Here is a 27,637-nt window from a genome sequence, read left to right on the forward strand (position 1 = left end):
GGCACAGGATTCATAGTAAACAAGAGAGTAAAGCATACTATAAGAGATTTCAGAGCCATTAATCCAAGAATGTGCGTTTTAAGAGTTAAAGGTCGTTTCTTTAACTACAGTCTAATTAATGCGCATGCCCCGACAGAAGAAAAAGAAGAGGAAATTAAAGAAGAGTGTTATGACGAATTAGAGTCAGCATATCAGTTATGCCCAAAAAATGTTATAAAAATTATCTATGGAGACCTAAACGCCAAAGTTAGAAAAGAACAGCAATTCCAACCCACAATAGGTAGGCACAGTCTCCATGAGCAATCAAATGACAATGGCAATAGGTTAATAAACCTAGCAAGATCACTTAACATGGCGATTGCCAGCACGTATTTCGCTCGCAAAGATATACACAAAGGTACCTGGAAATCCCCAGATGGACTTACAGTAAATATGATAGATCATGTCATTGTAGACTCGAGACACCAATCGAATATAATAAACGTCCGCACCAGAAGAGGGGCAAATGCGGATTCTGATCACTACCTGGTCGAAAGTAGGGTAAGGGCTAGAATTTTAAACATTAAAAAGGAAAGAGGCTCTAAACATGAACGATACAAGGTAGAAGGACTCAAAGAAACAAACAAAAATAAAGAGTATAAAGAAAAGATAAACAACAAACTAGAAAACAGAATAACACATGAAAACCTAAATAAGGAGTGGGAAGAATGCAGACATCATAAAAGAGGCAGTTAAAGAAGTATTAGGCATAGAAGGTAGAGAAAGAAGAACAAGAACGAATGACTGGTTTGACGAAGAATGTCAGATTATAACAGACAAAAAAAACAGCATATTTACTGATGCAACAGGGGCACAGAACCCGACAAGCAGAGGAAGAATATAAACAACTACGCAAAGAAGAAAAGAAAACTCACCGAAGAAAAAAGAGAATATTTGAACCAAGAACTAAGTATATCAACAGAGACAAGAAAATTTTATCAGAGACTGAACAAAACCAGAAAAAACTTCAAACCGAGAACAACAATGTGTAGAGATAAGGAAGGTAAGATATTGACAGAACAGCAAGAGATACTAAGTAGATGGACAGAACATTTTACGGAAAAGCTTGAAGGAGATCGGAGAGAGACGAACCTTGACATACCATTAGACCAAGCAGACAACAGAGAAAAGACTCCACCAACAATAGCCGAGATTAGAGCAGCAGTAGACAAATTAAAGAACAATAAAGCACCGGGATCGGATCAAATAGCATCGGAGTTACTGAGGGAAGGAGGAGACGCACTGCAAAAAACAATACATGAATTGATAACAAAGATATGGTCGAATAAACAGCTAACAGCGGAGTGGAATAGCGGTATTATTGTACCATTACATAAAAAAGGAAATCAGTTAGAATGTGGAAACTACCGTTGAATCACGCTGCTGAATGCAGCATACAAAATAATGTCTAACGTCATTTATGAAAGACTTAGACCACACGCTGAAAAAATAGTTGGCAAATACCAGTGGCTTCTGTAGACAGAAGTCAACAATAGACAAGATATTTGTTCTACGACAGATCCTCGAAAAAACAAGTGAATAGGTATAACATCGACACACATCATCAACTTCGTAGACTTTGAAAGCGCATATGACAATATAAACCGAGAATTATTAATAAAAGCAATGAAAGAATTTACCAACACAACTAATAGAACTGATAAAAGAATCCTAAAAGTAGAAAGTAGAATCCGGATACAAAATGAATTAACGGAAACAATAGATGTGAAAAAGGGACTACGCCAGGGAGACGCTCTATCATGCATCTTGTTCAACATCGTACTCGAGAAAATACTGAGGGACATAACAGTCAATACACGAGGAAAAATCATTAATAAAAGCGTGCAAATACTAGCATTTGCAGATGATGTTGACATTATCGTAAGATCAAGAAGAGACATGATAGAGGCATACAACCAAATAGAACGAGCTGCACAAAATAGTGGTAGGCCATTGAAGTAAGGCAGCCACAAAATATAACAATAGGAGAATACAACATTGAGGGGGTAAAAAACTTTATATACTTGGGATCCCTAGTCACGTCTGATAATAACGTTGCGGAGGAAGTGAAGAGGCGCATATTTATTGCAAATAAATGTTACCATGGCTTAATTGAGCAACTAAGATCAGATAACGGCGCAAGAAAAACAAAATGCCAAATATATAAAACCCTAATAAGATCGGTACTCACATACGGCTCAGAAACCTGGACACTCACTAAAAGAGAGGAAACGTTGTGAGCCACCTTCGAAAGAAAAATCTTGCGATACATATATAAGGGCACAAAATAAAACAGAATATGGCGAAAAAGATACAACTCTGAACTATACAAAAAATATCAGGATCCGGATATTATAACATTCATTAAAATAGGACGGCTGCGTTGGATAGGACATGTAGAAAGAATAGAAGAAGGCGAAATACCCAACAAAATATTCAAACAGATGCCAGTAGGAAAAAGATCAAGAGGAAGACCGAAGCTGAGATACTTAGAACAAATAGAAAATGATATAACAACCTTAAAAATAAAAAACTGGAGAAAAAAAGCACGAAACAGATCAGAATGGGGAAGAATCCTGGAACAGGCTAAGATCCAAAAAGGGTTGTCGAATCAGTGATGATGATGATGAGGATACACTAGACTAGATTATACACACAACAAATGAACAATAACGTAAAGCAAAACGATAGACAAAGGGTACAAAACTAGGGATTTGAGGATATTTCAGAATTTACTCATAGTCCTGGCGGTAATTGTTTTAAATAACCATTTTTGCGTGTGAACATATAAACGCAGTTTTTTGTATAAAGCGCTTAAAAATATCGCTACAAATGATAATTTCACTATGCGTGAGTTGTAAAATGTGGGCTTAACTTTTTGTTAAACAAAATATAAAAAAATTCGAAATTCTTTATCTTTTTTAGAATATATCTCAAGAACTATTATGAAAAGTATGCAAACGACAAAAAACTTCTTCTTCTTAAAGTGCCCTCTCCTCAATGGAGGTTGGCTACTACAATTTTAAAATCTTCTCTATCTTCAGCTGTTCTTATTAGCTGTTCAAAATTTAGCCCTGTCCATTGTCGGATGTTTCTGAGCCACGATAGTCTTTTCCTTCCTAGGCCTCTCTTTCCCTCGATTTTTCCTTTCACTATAAGTTGGGCATATTGGTACTTATTATTTCTCAGTATGTGGCCTAGGTAACAAAAAACTAAAATTTCCAAATACTTAAAAAATTTGTTACATAGAAGAGCAGTCAAGCTTTTAAACCCATGAAAAATTAAAATTCGTTGATTAGAAGAGCTAGAGAATTTTTTTGAAAATTGTTTTAATTTTAAGCTGGATTTATAGTTTGACGGATTGTAAACGTAGACGCACTGCATTATTAGTTTAAGGAATTCCTATCTGTCACTACAGATAGGAATTCCCACCTTGCAGAACTCATGGTTGAAGAATCTACGTGATCGGTATCAATGCAAATCGATTGATTTGTTTAGAGCAGCAAGCTAAAAAAAAAAATAGCCATTATGATCGCCAAGCTCCGTAGGGAGACGGCACTCTAAGAAGAAGAATCTGTCACCACGTGTTATATGACCCAGATATTGTAGTTTTCTTATTTTGATGGAATCCAGTATCTCTCTGCTGTTCTCTATATTCTTCTTAGTACTTCTTCATTGGTTATTCTGTCTGTCCAGGAGATTCTCGGCATTCTTCGATATGTTCACATTTTAAATGCTCAAAATTAATTGAGACATTGTTTATTTAAAGTCCATATCTCTACACCATACAATAGAACAGAAAATACATAACACTTTAGTAGGTACTCGTTTTCTAAGATTTATGCTGAGGTCTCTACAACATTAATATTTGTTTCATATTATTGAAAGCACTTCTAGCCTTTTCTATTATAACTCTAATTTCTTTGGTATAATAGTTTGTTTTATAAATGTTTGCTACTACATAGTTATAATTTTGAACTCGTTCTATGTTTTATTATTTACGTGTAGATTGATGTATATATGTAGATGTGTGTAGGAAAGAAATCTGACTGAAATTATCCATGGCATACGTATGAAAATAAGCAAAGCCGACCCATTAAAATTATGGTCAATAAGTTACATCATTCAGCCAGTAAAAATTCGATCATGAACGACTTAAGTAATAAAAGATTCAAGATAATAGATGTCATACTGAAATTAAAATACAAAACAAAGCAACCACTAAATATGTTTATGTTGGTATTCAGAAATAACGAAAATATAAATAGAATCTATGAGATCTCAGATATCATGGTTACTGTGCGAAAGAACCAAGATGTGTCCGCTGCACAGGAAAACACCTAACAGTCAAATGTGAGAAACCCAAGGACCTAAATGTGTCCACTATGGAGAAGGGCATCCGGCTAACTATAGAGGATGTATCGTGGCAAATGAAATACAAAAAATAAAAGATAAATATAACAAGAAACAGACCTTACCCAGACAACCACAAAGAATGCATCCAAAACCTGTATAAAATCCAAAACAAGAAGAAAACAAAACAAGAACTTATAGCATGGTAGCAGCTGGTAAAAGTAACGAAGAAAACTATAGTAGTCAAAAAGATCTGAAAATAGAACAAATACTACAGAAAATATTAGAGAGATTAACTAACCTGGACGAGCGTATAACCAGAATAGAATATAGGACCAAAGGATCTATACCTAAAAGACTTGTTAATGGCGGGTAGTTTACGAATAGTAGAATGGAATGCAAATGGCATTTTGAAACATCAGCAAAAACTACAAACGATACTAGATATAGAAAAAAAGACATATGCCTCATTTCTGACACCCATTTTACGAATGAGTCATATATTAGATTTAGGGGTTATAAAACTTATCATGCTACTCACCCTGATAATGCAGCCAAAGGAGGTAGTGCAGTTATAATCAAAGAAAATATTATGCACTATCAGGAAATGGGATACAGAACTAAAGAATTTTAGGCCACATCAGTAAAAACTAAATGTAAAAACTATGAGGTAATCGTCACAGCGGTTTACAGTCCGCCAAGACATGCCATCAATAAAAATCAATATGTAGATCAGAAGTAGAATTACTCAATAAAAATGTACAAGCTGCTTGGAACAACAGAACGAACAGTGTCGAAAGAATAAAAGAAAATAACTACCCGAAAGAAATCAGAGAAATTATAACCGAAAAAAGAAAACTGAGACGTAAGTAGCATTAGTCTATACCACCAGTTGATAAAACTAGAATAAATAATGCCACACAAAAATAAAAAACGAGAAATTCAAAAAATTAAAAAAGAATCGGTTAGCATCTACCTAAGTGAACTATCAAATTATAGTGCTACTGATTACTCATTGTGGAAGGTTACCAAACGATTAAAAATGCCAATCTTACAGAATCCACCAATTAGAAATACTAATGGTAGCTGGGCAAGAAGCAATATACAAAAAGCCAACAGGTTTGCGGGTTTTTTAACCAAATGAAGAACAAGAAATAATTAACTGGAAAGCTCCCTGATCAAAATGAAATGGAGATTAGCCCTGTAACTCCAAAAGAAATTTGAAAATAAAAGAAAATATAAATCCAAAGAAAGCTCCTGGATTTGATCTAATTACTAGGGAAGTGTTAAAGCAACTTCCAAGGAAAGCTATAACAAAATTAACACATCTTTTAAATGCTTTCTTTAGGCTGAGGTACGTATCAAAGATATGGAAGGTGGCAGAAATTATGACACTAAAAGCAGGAAAACCTAAACAAGAAGCTTTTTCATATAGGCCTATTTCACTGTTACCTGTCATGTCTAAATTATACGAAAAATTACTCTTGAAGAGACTAAAACCGATTATAGAGGAAAAAAATCTAATTCCTAATCATCAGTTTGGGTTAAGGGCAAGCCACTCAACGATAGATCAGGTGCATAGAATAACAGATATAGTAGAAAAAGTTCTAGAAGAAGGAAAAGTCTGATCCGCAATTTTTCTCGATGTAGCGCAGGCTTTTGACAAAGTGTGGCATGACGGATTATATCATAAAATGAGATGCTACTTACCAAAACAATATTCTGAACTACTAGAATCATATATATCCGACAGATACTTTCGAGTTAAATATGAGGAAGCATATTCAGAATTAAGAGAAGTTAAAGCTGGAGTTCCACAAGGAAGTGTCCTGGGGCCAGTGCTATACCTACTCTATACCAGTGAAAAATTCTGAACTACTAGAATCATATATATCCGACAGATACTTTCGAGTTAAATATGAGGAAGCATATTCAGAATTAAGAGAAGTTAAAGCTGGAGTTCCACAAGGAAGTGTCCTGGGGCCAGTGCTATACCTACTCTATACCAGTGATATTCCATCATTAGAACCTAACACAATTGCGACATTTGCAGACGACACATGCATTGTAGCAGTCGGGCAAAACCACGAGGATGCAGCAACCATGCTACAGAACTCTGTTGAACAAATTAACATCTGGACCAGGCGATGACGTATCAAATTGAATGAAACAAAATCTGTTCATGTCAATTTTACTAACAAAAGAGAACAACATACCCCAGTTAGTATAAATAGAAACCAATACCTTATGCAAATACGGCAAAATATGTGGGTATAACATTAGATTCCAAGCTACGTTGGAAAGCACATATTCAGAAGAAAAGAGAAGAATTAGAAATTAAGTTCAGAAAGATGTACTGGTTGATGGGAAAAAAATCCACTCTGTCTACTTATAACAAATTGTTATTGTATAAGCAAGTGCTTAAACCGATATGGACATATGAGATACAGCTACGGGGCTGTACAAAAGAAAGAAACATCCAGATTATACATCGATATCAGAATAAATTATTAAGGAACATAGTTAACGCTCCATGGTACTTCAGAAACTGTGATCTTCATCGAGACCTCCAGATGGATACGGTTATCCAGACAATAAGTAAGTTTGCCGAGAGTCATGAACAAAGGCTCTCCAACCACGTGAATGTCGAGGCCATCAAACTCCTAGACAACGCCAACTAGATAAGAAGACTTAAGAGAACGAAGCCGTTTGAGTTAGTGCTATAAGTGAGTGAAAGTGAAAAAGCAGAACAAAGTGCGGCTAAAGTGTACATGTTAGCTAGTAGTACTATAATCTATTAGAGCTTAAGGAATATTGCTGAATGTAACCTTAGATAAGTTTTTTGTAATATTTTGTATATAGAACTAACTTACTTATTGATCATAGTGAATGATTAGATAGCAATAATCATAAGATTCCTGTTTGAGTTTTATTAAATAAAATAATAAAAAAAATTCTATTAAATATATAAAAACAACATATAGAATAGATTACAGTACATGAATATCTATCAAGAAGTAAAGATTAACGATGATTAAGTACTTACTATGAACAATTAGAAGTAACTCTCAAAGTAGATGAAAATAAAGATGGTAAAATTGACGAACGAACTACAATTTTTTCAGCACTAGAATTGTAGCTTTTGGGTGTGCATATTTTTTTGACAAACTTTAAGTAAGATTATATTACACAAGTAAGTAATAATTTCCAAGCTTTTTTTAATGAAGAGCAAGTATTTTTTTAATGGAAAAATGAAGTTTTTGTTTATTTATTTAAATAATGACTATATTATATTTTGTAAATTATTTTTACAACGAACCATTTTTAATAATTGTAGTTCAAATTTTTTTGGGTCTATTATATTCATTATTACATTGTATATGTTGTATTTTCTTAGATAATCAGCTTTTTAGCTAAGAAACTACTTAGCTAAGTATTCTTAGACTAATAAAATTCAAAGTTGATGGATTCGACCGTTACTTGATGGAAATTTATTTTATGTAACAATAAAACACTGAAAACTTTGTTTTCAAAACTTCCACAACATTTATTATAAAATCTTAACACTACAGCTGTTTCGGCTGATTTTCTTTCTCAAGTGATCTATTTTTGGCATGCGTTTACACTTTATAGTCTGTAATGAAATAGGTTGAGGAGGGGAGAACTCTTTGTCTTAAGTTGGTCATTCACATTTATATATGTGTGTTTTAATTTGTTAATTTCCATAGATTCTAACAAGGATAGCTTAAGGTCTTTATTTTGAATGTGAAGAATTTGAAATTCGTCATTAAAAGAATTATTATGATCTAGAAGGTGAAGTGCGTATGTAGAATCTGTTTTTCTATTATTTAAAGCCATTTTATGTTCTGCTATTCGTTTATTAAAATTTCTACCAGTTTGACCGATGTTAATTTTTGGGCAGTCGCCACATTTAAGTTTGTATGCACCACTGTGTAAGTGCTTTTTATTTTGGCTCTTGTTGTTTTTAATATATTTGCCCAATTTGTTATTTGTTCTGAAGGCTGATGTTATTCCTTTCTTTTTTACGTGTTTGGCTATTTTTGTTGATATTTTGTCTGTATATGTAATCGAACAGAAGGTACTTGGTTTTTTCTCTGGTGGTGGAAATACTAATTTCAGGGTTTTCTTGTGTAGTTTTTGATTTAACATTTTATTAATTGTTTGTTCGTTGTATCCATTGTTTACCGCTATTTGCTTATGTTGTGTTTCGAACATAAAGTGTTCCTGAAATATATTCAGTTAAAAACCAAGAACCTCAGCCCAGCGGCACAAAAAGGGATACATCACAACAAGACCAGATGGTTGAAAGACGACAGAAAAAACCAATACAAAAAGCGAGATATCATAGCTGTTTATCTTAAGGTACGTCATTCAGAATTAAATTATAGATTTAATAATATAGAATTTGACATCCTAGATTCAAACTTGAGATTTAATATAGATAATATAATAGATAAAAAATTCAATACACAGTGTAAAAAACCCAATATTGATTATACAAGAAGTTTTTCGAACCATAATTTTTTCAATAGATTTAGAAAATTTAACAGATACTAAATTTAGTAATAGCGAAATACAACTTTTAGAGAAAGTTTACAACTTTTTAAACACAACTTGCCTCAACAGAATAATCAAAAAACTTTAGAATATTTAGCTGTAGAATGTGAAGTAGCATTAAACAAAACTGCTAACAATATGGAAAAAAGTATAATTGCAAAATCTATTACAGATGTGTGTAGTGTAACCCAAAATTCCTGTTACAAAGAGAATAAAACAGCCATTTCAATTAAAAATAAATCAATAGAAAACAACATAGTGTTTACAAAAGCAGACAAAGGTAACACTTCTATCGTTATAGATAAAATAGAATATATATATATATATATATATATATATATATATATATATATATATATATATATATATATATCCCGTTCATAGCGTAATCCCCCCTTGGGCTCCCGTTCGCCAAGCCTGTCTATTCTGCCAGTCTTCTTCAGATAGATTTCTTGCTGACATTGCTTTTGAAATTCCTTGCATCCATGTTGTTGGTGGTCGTCCTCGTTTTCTTTTCTCTGGTGGTATCCACTCTAATATTTTTTTTTGTAGTCTTTCTTTCCCCATACGTCTAACATGTCCGTACCATGTTAATTGTTGTTTTTCGATGTCTTCTATAATTAATCTTTGTACATTCATTTGATTCCTTATTTCCTCATTTCTCATATGTTCTAATCTAGACTTTCCCGCTGCTCTCCTCCAAAAATCCATTTCAACTGCCAATAGGTTACCTTTAAGTTTTTGTGATAACTGACATACTTCTGAGCCATAGACGATTAAGGGAGAGTCACCCAAGTTGGGACAGTTTTTTTTATAACAAACACTTGAAAATCTATAGATATTAAAAAAAAGTTGAGGTAATAAAATGAAACTTTATTCTAATTATTAACACATTTTAGATATAAACTAAATAAAAAATAAAAAATATGCTTCGTTTTTTGTTATTAAAAAAAAAGTGTGAATGTCCCATCATGAGAAACGGGAATCCTAAGATGGTCCGTTGGGTTTCTCAAAAAGGGACATTACTATATACAATTTCCACAAATAAAATAGAGATCATCCATTACTCCACAAGACTCATGAGCCCAATTTGAACATATTTTGCAGTTGTACCAGTCTTCACTACTCTCTGCGTACTTCTTTCCACATACAATGCAGTTTGAATCATCTTTAGTTGAAGTGACGACTGTGATATTGCTAATATTTGCATTTCGAGCGCTGTGGTCCATAACTACAGTTCGTTTCACAGATTTAACCTTGTTAGTAGGGATTGTGGATTGCAACGTCTCTAAGTCATTTTTATACGGCGATTCTGTGAGTATCGCGGATTTCAGAGAATGTCTAGAAGAAGTCTTACCTTTCTTTTTCTGTGCCTTTGGTAGCGAACTAATATCAGTCACTTTTACCTTGGATGTCGGAAATTGGATAGGAATGATTTGGCTTCTCTGTATCGGTCTGTTATCTTCGGAATCACCATCTTTAGGTGACCTTAAAACAGACTGTTTTGAGGTTGAAGGAATCGGATTATCATACATTTCAACTTGATTTACGCCTTCGGTATGAGCCATCATTACGGGTAATTTATTGACCTGTGATGTAGTTTCATTGTCCACTGATTGTTCCGTCGTTTTAGAGGGAGCGAATTCGCAGTCTTGAAATACGTCGTCGTTAAAAGGCCAAATTCCGGTTACTCGGAATCCATTTGTCGCTATCTGTACAGAAGATGCCTTTGAGAATGCTTCTGCAACAGCCCCTGAGATTTGATATATTCCAAATGTACGACCACAATGATTTTTTAGCCATCTAGAAAGGTACAAATCATAATAACTCATAAATGATTTAAAATACGAAACATCTAGGGGTTGCATTTTATGCGTACAGTGTGGTGGCAGGCATAATAAAATAATACCATTCTCGCGACAGAAGTTTATAACGTCTAAACTTTTTGTATGTGAATAATGGCCGTCCAAAATAATAAGAATTTTGCACTCCTTCGAAGGTCTGGTTTGTTGTACAAAATATTTTATGAATTTTAAAAAAACATCACGATCCATCCATCCTTTGTCCTGTGGAAATGCCGGACTACCGTTAGGTGCATTGTCCATCAGCTCTGGTTTTATTTTCTTTCTGGGAAATATAAAAGCAGGCGCAAGAAAATTGCCACTTGCACTCATAGCAGCTACTATAGTGACATTAACTCCTCTTTCGGTAATTGTTAAACCTCCCACTTGCTTTTTACCCCTCTGAGCAAGAACTTTAGATAATTTTTGGACGGTGGTCACTCCGGTCTCATCAATATTCCAGATTCTATCTGGAGTGAGGTGATGTTTATTATAAATACTTTCCAGGTTGTTGAAAAAACTTTGGACTGCATTCTTGTTGAATCCTGTAGCTCTAGCGTATGAGGTTGCTTCTAGTTTTCTCAGAGAAATATTTCTATGTCGACTCAAAAACCCATAAACCTACTTTTTAGAGGCCATTCGAGTATCTTTATTAAAATTGTTAGCAATATTATTGGCTTGGGCAAAGTCAAATGCCAGACAACGAAGTTCTTTATAAGTGATTCCAAAAAATCGCTTTTCCATTTCAAGAATATGATCTAAAATTTCGTGTTCCTGTTCAACTGAAAATATTTGCCTAAACCGACCAAGATATTTGTCATTTTCGGTCACGATTTTATGTTTGTTTGTAACTCGTCTTTGAAGAGTACTTTTAGGAATATTATATCTGTCAGCAGCTTCTCGAAGCGATAGTTCGTTATTCCGAACTTTTTGTACAGCTAGAATCATATTTTGAACGGACCAGTTTCCACGATCAGTTTTTCTTTTGTAATAGGAATTTGGATTTCTATTTGGCATCTGTAAAAGAAAAATATATCAGTGCCACTTATGAGATATAGAGTTCACTGAATAAAACATTTTTTAATGACACATTATCTTTACTTAGCTATAATCAAGTTTAGAATATTATGACCTCCTTGGGTATAATGCCTTGCTCCATGATACTATAACATAACAAGATAAGTCAACGCGCATGTTCTTGCATCTCTCTCGCACACCTGTGACGTAAGCCCGAGACAACTTTAATGATGCAAAGTTAAATGCTCTATCTGTTGCTATCCTGTGTGCTTCAAAACGTAGTGAATGAGATTTTTATTTATTCATTGATGTAGTAAAGACTTTGTATATTATACTGTTATATAAATTTTGTGGTGAAAACATTCAGTTTACTGTGTTAATATCACTTAATTTATTTATTGTACGCAACTTCCTCTCGACTACCTGTAGCTACTTTATAAAGAAGACTAATTATTTGGTTGCCATAATGTATTGTGCAGTGGTGGGTTGTTTAAACAATTAGAATAAAAAAAGTAAATCTTTTTCGAAGTGTCGTTTTTTTGTGTTTCCTAGTGACAAACAAATGCGTAAAGTACGGGTCTTCAAGTGTTTTCAGCGAGACAAATTTAATGTAGAAACCGCGAGAATATGATCAAAACATTTTACAGAAGCTGATTATTGTTTAAAAAAAAACTATAGGGGAATATTACTACTAATAGTATAATTAATTATGAAATTGTCACTGAACATCCTCCTAAACATCCCTAGTGGTGATACAGAAATTAACCCTGAAGATTTAATTGACAGTCATCAAGATTTTATTAATTCGAATATAGAAGACCTGAAATGGGATGGATTGGAAAATTTAGCCGGTTTCATTGCATTTAAGTTACAAAAAAAAAAAGAAATACTTGGATATATTCCGGACGCTAACGATAAATCTTTTACTTGGGTAAACCACGTTTCTGAGGGTGGTTTGCTCAAACCAACACTGGAATTTGTAACTAAATGTAGTGAACTGGAACATATTTTTAGTAGTTATAATGGCAACAAATTAAAAATAACTAAAAATTATTTAAAAAACCTAATAGAAGCTGTAAAATATGTAAATGTTGCGAAGGGGTAAAATTACTTTTTTTATATGTAAAATGTATTTTAAAATACTAATTCTAAATAAAAATTTTAAAGATAATTATAATGTCCGCAAGTAAAAAACCACAAATATTGTAAAATAAATGTCTAAATGATATTCATAAAGTCTGAAGTATGACCTGTTTTTCCTTATATTTCAAATTATTTACATTTTACCGGTCTTTTATATTTAATTTATGTTTTGTAGCAATATCTATTTTGTTTGTAATACACACAATCAAATCGAAGATTCATATATTTCTTTAATTAATTTTACAAATTACTAATTAGTTTTCAAACCACGTTTTCACAGAAAGTAACTTGTTATGACTTCTTAGTGCAAGATATGGCATCGAGGTATACTTACCGTTAATTGTTTAATTTTCGAAGTTGTTCATTACAGTAATGGAACAATGTTGCTATATGATGCATCGTTAAAATAAGATCCACACAAGTCCCCTGGCTTTGTCTCGCTATGACGTCATGCGCAAAGTCGATTAAAATTAGAACGGCAAGTGAGCATACCTATGAGCAAAAGCCATGCCTTACTGAAAAGATATGAGGGTGTATTTTTTGCAGCGTAGAACTTCAAATTCCGATTGTTCTGTTTGTTTATACATTATGTTTATGTGCTTTATGCGTTTGTGTATTGTGTTTGTGTATTGTATGTTGTATATGTATTGTGTATAATTGTAGATGATATCTGCGACTTCCTTTAATCCGCTATCGTTGGTATGTTCTTCACTACTTGTTTTAGTATTGGCATACAAAGCCTGCTACATTCTGCTAATAGTTTGCTACACATTATTTCTCATTGAGTAAGCTAAGGGCTGCTTCTTAAATTTTTATCTTTTACTTGTCTGTTTCTTTGATGCATTTCTTCATTGTACTCTGTTTTCATGGAGCGTGGAGCGTTCATAATACTGTAAGGATCTAATTAAGCAGAAAGAGTTTGTTGGGATACCAAGGACCTCATCGTCATATTTACATATGCTTACACTATTTATTAAAGTTTCATTTCTAAATACTAAATTCAATATTTACAAATATTTTTAGTTATGGATAAACCTAGTACTAAGACGGGTAGAGCATATTCTAGGTATGGTCCATACTGTAAAAAAATGGAAGCTGTCCAAAAAATTGTAAGGTAATTATATAAGTATATTGCTACATAAAAATTTTTACATAGGTCTCCATCAGTTTTTTCCATCTGTCTCTGTCTTATGCGGCTTTTATCTAGTTATTGCTAATACATTTCAGGTCGTCTATCCATCTAGTTGGTGGGCGGACTCTCCTCCGTAGTGCCTGCCCAGTTATATTTCTTGTTTACTACCTTTTTGATGAGTGATAATATTTCCGTTCCATAATCAAGTACAGCATACACCTATAGCGTATTTCTCAGAATTTATTAGTTTCTTGTTCAGATAGTCTTACGCTAGCCGTAGCATTTTGATAGATATGTTGAATTATTTTAGTGTAACGATGGTCTATTCGACATTCTATCAATAATTTTAACATTTTCTGTTGGCTTATAGTATTGAAAGCTTTCTCCTAGTCCACGAATAGTAGTGCCAATGGTTTGCTGTATTCTGCAGACTTCTCTATTAATCACTGCTCGTTAGTGAGCCTGAGTAATAATTTATCGTCAGTATGGATCTTACATGAGATGGAGTGAGCAACACCTGTTTAAAAAAAGAGAGGTATATTAGGTCTGCCCTTTATATCGTCTAAAATGCTTTAGTGGAAATAATAACAAAGAATATAGACGCTTAGCTAAGCGTTTATATTCTTTGATAATAAATTTAACAGAAGAGGGGAAGTTCAATGTTGCCAAATTTATTGGTTTTATTTGACCTGTTGTCTTTTTAACATTTGAGCAATGTTCTAAGATAATCAAATTTTGGGCGAAATGATTTAAATACGATTTCCCAATTTAAAATCTAAACATCAAAATAAGCTTATTTTAAAGTCACATTGTGCCTTATTCCCAATAAAAATAATAAACTGCATTATGACGCCACAATAAAAAAGCTTCATACAGAATTATTTGGTAACGTCAAATTACATCGTCAAAGTAATGATACTTTGATTTTAATACTGTGGTAATGAGCAGAACAGAACTAGTTTGATATCCCAAGAGTATTGCATGGGTTCGTGAGTTGGTATTTAACTCAGTTACCAGCTGAAGTCCGTTTGAAGAGGTTTACTCTCCGGACACTGGAACTCACTTAAAGCATGGGTGTATGTTACCTGAAGTAAAATTTAATTAAAATATTAAACATCAAATAATATTAACAACATCATGTACAATCTTTGGTAGCATAATATATTTTAAAGGGTTTTTACCCAAATATTTTGGTGGCTCAGGCATGGTAACCTGTATTTTTAACTTGATGATGGAACTGTTGTTCCGAAAACGTTCGTGTTTTTAATGTAGCCCTTTTAAGGGTTTTTATAAAATATACCCATTTACAAAGATTAACCTCTTTTTTTTTTAACTAAAATATATTTTTTAAATATATACTACCCAAAATTTGATGTGTTTAGTATACACTTCCACTATTTAGAATAATTCTTCTTTTTTTAAACAAAGTAGTATGCAATAGTAGGATACTTTAGCTATTAATACTGAGAAGTAGGAATTGTTGTGTTGTAGAATTCCGATAATGAATCAAATGAATCCAAATGAATCAAAATATGCCCGAGCTAAGCGAATGGAGTTTATGGATAAACTTCTTACTAGTACGGATAGAAGATATTTTGATTATGATACATATGCAAAAAGAGAAGCTATCACACAAATTGTAAGGTAATTATATAAGTATATCGCTACATAAAATTTTTTACATAGGTCTCCATCAGTTCTTTCCATCTGTCTCTGTCTTATGCGGCTTTCATCCAGTTACTGCTAATACACTTCAGGTCGTCTATCCATCTGGTTGGTGGGCGGACCCTGCTCCGTAGTGCCTGCCCAGTTCCATTTAAGCGATGTGTAATTTTAAATAGCGCCTGTTGTTTTTGTTCTATAACATATTTGTACACATAGCCCTATGAATAACGCGAATCTTTTTTACTACCGTTTTTGTGAGTGTTAATATTTTCGCTCCATAAGTAAGTACAGTGTACACCTACAGCATACTCCTCAGAATTTATTAGTTTCTTGTTCAGATAGTCTTACGCTAACCGTAGCATTTTGATAGATATGTTGGATTATTTTAGTGTAGCGATGGTCTATTCGACATTCTATCAATAATTTTAATATTTTCTGTTGGCTTATAGTATCGAAAGCTTTCTCCTAGTCCACGAATAGTAGTGCCAATGGTTTGCTGTATTCTGCAGACTTCTCTATTAATCACTGGTCGTTAGTGCTGTATATATATATATATATATATATATATATATATATATATATATATATATATACAGCCTGAGTAATAATTTATCGTCAGTATGGATCTTACGTGAGATGGAGTGAGCAACACCTCTTTAAAAAGAGAGAGGTATATTAGGTCTGCCCTTTATATCGTCGAAAATGTATTAGTGGAAATAATAAATTTAACAGAAGAGGGGAAATTCAACGTTGCCAAACTTATTGGTTTTATTTGACCTGTTGTCTTTTTAGCATTTGAACAATGTTCTAAGATAATCAAATTTGGGCAAAATGATTTAAATACGATTTCCCAATTTAAAATCTAAACATCAAAATAAGCTTTTTTTAAAGTCACATTGTGCCTTATTCCCAATAAAAATAATAAACTGCATTATGACGCCACAATAAAAAAGCTTCATACAGAATTATTTGGTAACGTCGCATCGTCAAAGTAACGACACTTTGATTTTAATACTGTGGTAATGAGCAGAACAGAACTAGTTTGATATCCCAAGAGTATTGCATGGGTTCGTGGGTTGGTCTTTTATAAAGCATAATAAATAAATACAGTACTAGTAAAGCGTTAGGAAGGAGTAGGTGTCTTATATTAAATTTAAACTGGACAAAAAATTAAAAATAAGATATTATTTGGTATTTTACAAATAATATCTTTGAAACCATATTTTCGTTTAGATTTTTTGGAGATAGTGTGTGTATATAATATTACACCTACAAAATAAAAATTAGTTCTATTCTAAAATGAAATAAAAAAGATAAAATTAGTATAAAAGTATACAATTTGTTCTATAAAAATGAAATCAAATAAAAAATAATTCCAACACTACTGTTTAAATTAAAAATATTTCCAAACAATTAGAAATTCTAAACCAAATAAAATTCTTAGGTAATTAAATGTTTAAACAGACCACGAAATTGTAACGAACAGTAACCAAATCTATTATACAACGCATTTTTCATGGCGTTGAGTTCATTTGCTGATATGTTTTGGCTAAGTTGGATTATCTTTTCCTTCAGTTCCTCCAAGTTAGTGGCTCACTCGAGCTAAGTTGGGTGACCGAGGGGGTCATTTTATTTTACCGTCTGTACTAATAATACGTTCAGCAAAAATTAACGCCAAATAGTCTCTAATCCTGAGGTGGGTTAAAGGACACAATAGGAATAAAGGCAACCGCTTTGCTGACCAATTGGCTAGGAAGGCGGCAGGCCTAAGACTCTTAGGACTTGGTGATCTTTTTGGTTGGTCAACTACAATAATCGCGGAAATTATCAAATGTCTACGTTGAAATTTGGAAACGTTTCTCAAATGATCGAAGAATCTTTAGAAAAAATGATGATAAATTCTAGAATGTTTCCAAAAGATTCGATGAAACGTCTTAAATTATTAAAGAAGTAGCTAGAAAAAACGACGAGAAACTCGAAAATGTTTCTAGAAGATTCGACGAAGTATGTAGTCAGAACAATAAGAAATTTGAAGAAGTTTCTAGAACATTCGATAAGGTAGAAGATAAGGTAAAACAGCTAGAGAGCATGATAACTGATACGAAAGTGCTACCACCAGTTAATGCAGTGGTTTTAGAACCCGTAGTTAAAGAAGAATCACCTAGAAATGAAACGACACATCATATAAAATTCAAATTGTCACTATTTGATGGAAAGTCTTTTTGGTCCATATACCTTAGACAATTTGAACCTATTGCGGCATCCAATCATTGGACAGAACAAGAAAAAGCTGTTTCCTTGACTGCTACTTTACGAGGTGATGCTGCGGATATCCTAAGATCAATTCCTAAGGGTTACGAAAAATGTTACCAGACCTTATTCACTCGACTAGACAAACTTTACGGAGATGCCCATCTACAACAAGTCTACAAAGCACAACTAAGAAGTAGAATTCAACGAGCAAGTGAAAATTTGCAAGAGTTTAAAGTAGATGTTACTCATATAGTGCGGTTAGCTTATCCAGAGGTACCAGACAACATTTTGGAAGAAATTGCTGTAGATACCTTCGTCATTAATGATCAATGGCAGCCTTAACAGCTACAAGACGCTCAAGCAGATAGTCCATGTATAAAAAGAGTATTGGATTGAATGCGTCGAAGTGAAAGACCTTCTTGGCAAGACCTTAGTCCATGTAGTCCAGAAGTCAAGTGTTACTGGAGCCAAAGGAATTGCCTAGTGCTAAAAGATGATCTGTATAGAACCTTTGAGAACGATGATGGTACAGAATCTAAGCTTCAGTTAATTGATGTAAGTTAATGTTTGCTTAAGTTTGTGTAAATTATTTTATTAATTAATAGTTTGTATCAATTACAGTTAGTCGAATCCAGCGGTTATTGTTCGCTACGTATTTATGTGTTTCTGAGGACATTATGAACGATTTTGTGTAATTTATATCTTTCTCCAAGGTAAAATTTTATTGTTTTTAGAAACGACCTCCCCTCCACTAGTGACTTCTGTTATGCATTTTTGTAGCTTTAATGTATTTTTGTAGTTGGTAGCCAGAGAAAGTGAGCTCTGTAAACACGTATAGTAACGACCCGTTCACACATGGGAGTCCGTTTTACTGGTTCCTTTTTTACGGATACGTTACAAATTTATGCTCTGTATTAATAGGCACCGTATAACGTTTAACGGATCCGTCATTACTGGATGCGATGTGAACAGAAAACTCACAGTGTATACGCCGCTATTCTACAAGGATGGACGCTGTCGTGTTGTATTGGTTCTATCGTCGGAAAAAGGAGATTCGACGTTATTGGCAACATCCACTTATGTCTACTTTGGATGAACTTCTTAAACTATTGGAAAATGATTTAAAAAAGTAAGATACTCGATGGAGCAAAAGTATCTATCCAGAAGAAAACTAACGATATTTTTAAGGTACGTACTTTTATTTTTAAAACTCAGACAGATCTACTAACGTATCATCACTATATGCAGATTGTACTGGCGATAGTTCACAATCAGTAGGCTGTGGTCTGCTAAAATAGCCCTGGGATTGATAGTGACTAGCACCCGATGTTTGTGTATAGGCTGACCACTCATAAGTTGACTGGCCAACTCTCCTATGTTTAATTTTCTGTAGTAGGTTTATCACAAACAGAGGAGTTCGCCAGGGAGATGTTATCTCACCAAAGCTATTCACACTTGGACTTGAAGACGTGTTCAAAGACATTAACTGGGAAGATAAGGGAGTAAATGTTAATGGAAGAAAACTGAGTCATTTAAGATACGCTGATGACATTGTAATATTCGCTATAAGTTTCGAAGAACTACAGACCATGATGACGCAACTATTTCAAGCTTCGGAAAAAGTAGGTCTTAAGATGAACTTGGAAAAAAGAAAAATAATGACAAATACACCGAACATTCCAGGAATAACATTGAATGACATAAATTTAGAAACAGTAAGCGAATACATCTACCTGGGACAGATAATGAAAATTAACAAAGAAAATCAAACTGCCGAAATTACCAGAAGAATAAGGTTAGCGTGGGCAGGATTTTCAAAACTGAGTTGGATCTTGAAAAGCACTAAAATAGAACAGTATTTGAAAACCAGAATTTACGATCAGTGTATCCTCCTATACTCACGTATGGTTCACAGACGTGGACACTCACCAAGTCCAATATGGATAAAATAGTAAAAGCACAAAGAGCGATAGAAAGATCAATGCTCGGGGTGAGACTTATAGACAAAAAAACAAACAAATGAATTAGAAGCAAAACCAAAGTAAAAGACGCAGGAGAACATGCTGCCAACTTAAAATGGAGCTTCGCAGGACACAATTCCCGACTGAAGGATAAGAGATGGAACCACGAAATACAACAGTGGAGGCCATGGTTAAGAAAGAGAAGCAGAGGAAGATCACAAATGAGACGGGCTGATGACATTAAGAAGATCGGAGGACACAACTGGAAGCAAGTGGCGCAAAGTTGGATTACTTAAGGCTGAAGAAGAAGAAAAAGGTTTATCACCCCTGATTGGAATTCCAAAGTTTGGTCATCATCAAGCAAAGCCAAGGACGGCAAAATACGTTTGAAGAACGATAATCTGCGATCATCCTGCTAAATTTTCTTCATTGTCAAATTGTGTCATTGTAATCACACTGTCATCTTCGTTTGTAGGTTTATTCGATGTCGTGGTGTCATCTTCGGTGTGTTCTTCAGTTTGTTTAGCAGAGACGCTTTCGTGCGTCTCACCAGCAGCAACTACTTTTTTCAAAAACAGCATCTGATTATGGTATTTGTAGGGTTTCGTGTTTGAGACAGCGAGACCAGACATCTTGCAATTCTTTTTATCTTTTAGTATTCTCACCCAGGCATCAATCATCTGTCCCCACTTTTTCATAACAAGTTTTCCTAAAACAAGTATAAAACAATTTTATTTTCAGGTATGTAGCATCCGGGTGTTCATTTAAAGATCTTTATTACACCTATCGCGTTGGTGTATCGACTAATAGCAATATTATTAAAGAAGTTTCAAGATGCATATGGAACAATTCAAGTGAAAAATTTATGCGACTTCCTAGAACAGTCGACGAATGGGAACATCTAGCAAGTGGATTTAACAAAAAAGCTAATTTTCCCCACTGTCTCGGAGCTGTCGACGGAAAACATATCCGACTTAAAACACCACTAAATAGCGGTTCACTGTATATCAATTACAGAGATTTTTCTTCATCATATTATTAGCGATCGTAGACTCCGACTACCTATTGCTTTTCGAGACGAAGGTTTCGGATTACACGAAAATTTACTAAGGCCCTTAGGCGGGACGCATCTTAACAAAAATAAGCGAATATTCAATTATCGTTCGACTAGAGCTAGGAGATCTGTTGAGTGTGCCTTCGGTATCTTAGCTAATAAGTGTAGACTATTCCATCGGCCTCTAGACATCGATAAAACAACAACTGTATGGACTGTTAAGGCATGTAGGTACTATTCTACACAACTTTATAAGAGACAAAGAGGGCTCAAACAGTAATAATAACGTATCTGAAGAATTTAGTTACGAAAACCTAACCCATGAAGTAAGAACATGAGGTGGTAATACTGCCAATTTAGTTCGAACAGAATTCGTGCACTATTTAATGTCCGAAGCTGGATCAGTTCCATGGCAGGATGAAGCTATTTAAAATGTAATTAAATAATAAAACAGACACTTACCGAACTCTTGTCTTTGTCTTAGTTTCATAACCTCATTATTCTCCATTAAATAACGCATATTTCGCGCCAACCTGCAATACTTCCAGTATTGTCTTTGTATTTATCCAGCGTCTTGTCCTAAAGAACTGGCCTGTCTTCCACCAAACTAATTAACATTTCCTTGTCTATTAGTTTTTCCCACTCCTTGGTTGACATGGTTGATCTGTGATTATAATAATTATTACACACAATGCACGCACGCGTTCTCTAAGAATTTACAATAGAAAATACGAGTCAAAACCTGTCGCATCACTCCCTTTCCTACACCCTGCCCGCCACGGACATAGTATCTATCCGTTAAAATTCTACGTATCCGTATATTTTTAACTGTTCCGTCGTCCAGTATTCAATGACAAAACGGAATGTCATTTTTTAACGGAACGATATTTTTACTGTATACGGAATACAGTTCCATGTGTGAAGTCCACAAACCATACATACTGTCTGTGGTGAAGTCGCTCATACAACTATATACGCCATGGACGAAAAAAACACGTACACGATAAAACGGAACAGTAAAACGGAGACATGTGTGAACGGGCCGTAAGCAATAAATAGTTTTATGAAAATTGTCGTCGTATATTATTTCAATTTGATAAAAAAATATTTTGTAACAGCTATATCTCACTGTAAACTAATCGTGGGTCAAACCAAGTGCAATTATGGCTTAAAGTCTTAAGACTGGTTTGTCTTTATCAATAAAATTGAAACGAAAAAAATATATGTGTATTTAGATTAAATTGATTATACATATTATGTTTTGTTTCAGAAAAATCAAGTCCAAAAAAGAAAAGGGTATTTGCCTCACTCCCAAGGAGATACTTTTGGATTACGTTATAAACAATAAAACAAATGATTTGAAGACGTTATTCAACGCAAAGCTTTTAAAATATAGATATTCTGATCCAGAATATAATAATTATTCTGTTGATATACTGTCAATTGCATGTGCGCTGGAAGAAGTAGAAGCAGAAACAGTCAAATGTTTAATAGAATTGGGAGCGGATATACGATGTCGAGATGTAGATTATTTCTTACCGTTTCATTATGTTAAACTAAGAACCGACAACAAGAATGTATTAAAAGTTATTACAGACGAACTAAAAAACAGGAAATTTAATTTAGAAATCTTAGATGACCATGATCAAATTGCTGAAGGAAATATTAGCCCAAATGAAACGATAGATGACCCGCTAGAAGAAACTGACCCAAAGGATTTCTTGTTTAAGCTTGTGAAAAACAAAGAAGAACATAAGTTTCTAAATTGTAAAGGTGAAATTATTTCCGAATACGCTAATAGTGATAACGGGGAGATGACTCTTTTACAATTTGCATGTAAAAATCGTACTGAACGCATAGTGAAGTTATTACTCGAGAAAGGTGCAGACAAAAACATATTCACAAGTAGTAAACGAGAGACACCTTTACAAATTGCAGCTGAACATGACTTCTATGGAATATTTGAAATTCTCATTAAAGAATATAAAAACGACGAAGAAATTCCAAAATATGTCATTTCACAATTCTTACCAAGATTATTACAACATTATGACAGTACAGAAATTAAAAATAAGTCAAGCTGTGATCTATTGCTAAAGAAAATAAAAGCGAATAAACACAGTTACGATTTAAATGAAAGAAAGGAAGTGACTGGATATACTCCACTACATTATGCTGCGCGGTATGCTGACACAGCTACTGTCATAAATCTTTTAGATATAGGTGCTTCTTTAGTCTGTAGAAATCATTCTGGATTTATGCCTGTTCAATACTTGGATCCCGAACAATTAGAAGCCGTTTTGGATAACTGCGTTCAAGGTGATTCATTTAAAAGGAATGTTGAAGATTTTGAAGTATCTATTAATTTCCGTGCATTACTCCCGAAAAAAGTGGAGACTAAGAACAATAATGATCAATTATCATCATCAACGGCGAATAATAATGACAGCGGGATGCAAAACGAACCTAATAATGCTGACAGAACTACAGAGTCTACCAGTTTACTTAACCCTAATAACAGTAAGAAGAGTGATAGTCAATCATCAGCATCAGTGGCGACTAATAATGACATCGAGATAGGTATCCGAAACGTATCTAATAAAGGTGACACAACTACAAAGGCTACCAGTTTGCTCAATCCTAATAACAGTAAGAAGAGTGATAGTCAATCATCAGCATCAGTGGCGACTAATAATGACATCGAGAGAGGTATCCGAAACGTACCTAATAAAGGTGACACAACTACAAAGGCTACCAGTTTGCTCAATCCTAATAACAGTAACGAGAGTGATATTGTTTATGAAACAGACCTTGTATTCTACATGAGTAAAGTATCAGAGCTCAAGCATCTGCTTAAACACCCTGTAATAGTGAGTTTCTTGTATATGAAATGGCATAGAACGCGATGGATATTTTGGATGAATCTTACTTTTTATTTAACTTGTTGTGCATTTTTAGTCCTTCATGTGTTTTTTGGCTGCACTACACTATGGTGGATATTATTATTTACATGTTTCATGTTAATATTGAGAGAAATCTTTCAGTATTTTTCACTACCTGAGTATTTTACAAACGTTGAAAATTGGATGGCGCTTTCACTGATTGGGTTAGTTATTTTGATTCTGTCAAATATGTTTAGTATTAACACCAAAAAAGCATTTTCGTCTATGTCAATGCTTCTAGCCGGCTTAAAGTTAATTCTTATGGTAGGTCAGCATCCAAATTTATCTACAAACCTTGTAATACTACGAACAGTGTCCTACAATTTTTTTAAGTTTCTTCTTTGCTATTTATTATTGATTCTTGCATTTCCTCTTAGCTTTTACATCATTTTTACCGAAGAACACCAACAACCATCTGCAAACAATACAGAAGAAAACAATAATGACTCTTTTGCAAATCCAGGAATGTCGCTGTTTAAAACTGTCGTGATGCTAACAGGAGAGCTTGACGCTAGTAATATAAATTTTAGAACATCTCCAATTATTGGCAGATTAATATTTATTATATTTATATTTATCGTTGTCATTATATTACTTAACCTCCTTAATAGTCTTGCTGTAAGTGACACACAGATGATTAGAAATGATGCCGAATTAATAAGTTACATTGAACGAGTTCGGTACATTCGATATATCGAAATGATTTTTGGGGATTCAACACAAAATTTACTATACAGAAAAATAAAATTCATAGCTGAGAAAAGCTATTTATTATCTCATCTTCAAATTACTGTACTTCCTAATCAGAATGGTCAAATTAAAGAAATTAACAACTTACACTTAGATCAAGACACTGTTCAAAGAATTAAGGACATAATTAGGACTAAAGTACATATATCGAAAGAATAGCAATACGTGTTCTAATAGGGAATAAAATAATTTGGTCAAACCATTTAAAACAAGTTAAACTAGATTTTGCCAAACAAATAAATCTACACAGAATTTTTAAGTACCCTTATAGATAAGTAAAATTAAAATTCACAAAAAAAATTCACTTCAGCGTTGGGTCTTATGGATAACGTAAGTCAAATCGTAAATGATACTACATTGCTGCGCGATTTCTCACAACAATCTTGCCGTATCAGAGCCACTTTATTTCTACCGCTTGGTGGTTTACATCTTGCTATTTTAACCACTTTGGTCTTTTCTATTCTACTTATGTGATTATTGCATTTTTTTCTGTAATTCTTTTAAGCATTCTCATCTTCGCTATTTCTGATGAATACATCATTATTGGTCTTATATTGACTTTATAATTTCTTGATTTCCTATATATATATATTCAGGGATTCTACAGTATTCACTGCCTTCCCTCGCTCAACCGTTTCCATTTCTCTCTGTTGTCCCATTCTCCATCGTTTAGGCCTCTCTTACTCATGGCGTCGTCTACTTCGTTCCTCCAGGATTTTCGAGGTCGTCCTCTTTTTCTCCTTGCTATGGGGCTCCATTCCGTTATTCTCTTTATCCATCTGCTGTCGCTAAATCTTCTTACATGTCCACACCACTTTAGTCTTTTTTGTTCTATATATGTTAGCATGTCTGTTTCTATTGATGTTCTTTGCTTTATTTCGTCATTACTTCTCCTATCCATTCTTGTTACTCTGCAGCATCTTCGCAGGCATTCCATCTCTGTTGCTACTATCTTACTGCTTTTTTTCTTGTTTATGATCCAATTTTCAGCCCCATATGTCATATTACTTTGCACTAATGTTTTATAAATCTGTGTTTTTGTCTTCATATTTAGGTGTCTATCCCACCATACTGAGTTAAATTGTCGGATTGCTGTTCTTGTTTGTCCTAATCTTTGTGTAATTTCTTCCTCTGTTGTTGCCTTTTTCGTGATTATAAACCCCAAGTATTTGAATTTATCCTTTCCTTTGATTGTTACGTTGTCATTAAACGTTACTTTAAATCTTAGAACAACGTAACAGAGCAAGTACGTTTTAAGCTTGAATTAACATAGCCATAATAAAGACCAACCAAATTAATAAATGTCTAAACAACTGGCACCGGGTAGGGTTTGAAGCCACGATCTAAGCGATCGGTGGCTATGCTCTAACTAACTCAGCTATCTACCATACCCCACGGAAGTCAATCTGTTTCTAAATAAACGTTTGCATTTAATAAGCTTACATGTGCTAAAACATGGTTAAAACACAAAAAAAAAACAAATTAATGACATAAACTTGACTGTATTTTAAAGAACATTATCTGCCTAGAAAGGAAATGATGGACCTCCCACCATATATGAAATGGAAATCTTAAAAAAGATTGGTATCTGGCAAAAAGTCCAAATGCAGATATCAAGGGCATACTTTCTTTAGGTGATAAGATAACAAACTATAATCCACTTATTAAAGCAACATAAATGTTGTTAACAATCTTAACTCTACTGTTATATAAAAAACTAACTTGGAAAAATAAAGAATAGGTAAAAAAGCAATTATAATCAAAAGAAGTTATTTTAAATTAAGGAGATATCTACTTAATAAATACATTAATTTACCAAAATAAAGTAGTAGGTACATAACATATGTAATTGTTAATAAGGTAATAAGTATATTTTTTGTTACGTGTCCACATTTTACAGCGGTTATTAAAAAGCTTGCGGTATCTCCACCGAATTTTGGTTTTTCTGGAAAAAATATTTGTAATTCCTTTTTGTGAAAATATATTAAATGCTTCCTTAAATTTGACGTGTTTCTGTTTTTCATTTTCATTTCAACTTTTCTATGTATACTCGGTTCGCTATTCCCAGTCCGAACTGTCTAGTGAATTTAGTAATTATTTTTTTTGCGAAGTTAGTTACTTTTTGACAGACTAAAAGTGGCTGGAAATTACTATACAACCAAGCACACGTACTCATAGCCAATATTAATAGTAAACAAACTAAATAGTAAATAAAATAGAACTTTGCGAATTACTGACAATAAATATTTATTTATCTGCACCATATAATAAATATTTATGTTAAATTATAACAACTAAAATATATTTTTTAAATATATACTACCCAAAATTTGATGTGTTTAGTATACATTTCCACTATTTAGAATAATTCGTCTTTTTTTAAACAAAGTAGTATACAATAGTAGGATACTTTAGCTATTAATACTGAGAAGTAGGAATTGTTGTGTTGTAGGTTTCCGACAATGAATCTGTCACAATATGCCCGAGCTAAGCGAATGGAGTTTAGGCAAAATTTACACAAAGCAATTTGCGATGCATGAATTATTTCGAAAACTCATCAAATTTGCTTTTATGTCTTTCAGATCTAATTCCAACGCTCACTACTCCGACTAGAACTATTTGAATCTTTGTCCCTCATGTCAAATTGTAAACTTGTCACTCCGGAAACAACAAGGATTATATGAAAAACAATTATTATCACATTAGACTTAAAGGAAAGCTCAATTGGGAATGAAGTTTAGTGATATCGAAAAAAAAATCGGTTGCCTGTAAAGTCGGTTTTACGGGCGAAGATTTTACGTGACAACGTCTTTTTCTCGGTAGAATATTTATTGATATGAATATTATTAAATTGCACAATAGGAACAAGGAATTGAATGAAAATAAGAATTGCACAAATTTTAACTATA

At 33.5% G+C, this 27,637-nt stretch overlaps 1 protein-coding gene across 4 annotated transcripts; it reads left to right on the forward strand.

Annotated features, from left to right (window-relative positions):
- The first annotated feature begins 7,378 nt into the window (after positions 1–7,378).
- On the forward strand, positions 7,379–26,734 carry LOC140437503 (uncharacterized). Of its 4 annotated transcripts, XM_072527066.1 has the most exons (6): positions 7,379–7,585; positions 8,121–8,214; positions 8,653–8,775; positions 13,995–14,085; positions 15,595–15,747; positions 22,307–26,734. In XM_072527066.1, exons 4-6 carry the CDS (start codon positions 13,997–13,999, stop codon positions 24,885–24,887), a joined length of 2,823 nt encoding a protein of 940 aa, XP_072383167.1. In that variant the 5' UTR covers positions 7,379–7,585; positions 8,121–8,214; positions 8,653–8,775; positions 13,995–13,996; the 3' UTR covers positions 24,888–26,734. The 4 variants fall into 4 exon arrangements, with proteins under 4 accessions (XP_072383167.1, XP_072383165.1, XP_072383164.1 ...); XM_072527064.1 differs by lacking the exon at positions 8,121–8,214; XM_072527063.1 differs by lacking the exons at positions 8,121–8,214; positions 8,653–8,775.
- The last annotated feature ends 903 nt before the right edge of the window (positions 26,735–27,637 follow it).

Source organism: Diabrotica undecimpunctata, chromosome 3 (genome assembly GCF_040954645.1).
Source record: "Diabrotica undecimpunctata isolate CICGRU chromosome 3, icDiaUnde3, whole genome shotgun sequence".
Classification (NCBI taxonomy): domain Eukaryota; kingdom Metazoa; phylum Arthropoda; class Insecta; order Coleoptera; family Chrysomelidae; genus Diabrotica; species Diabrotica undecimpunctata.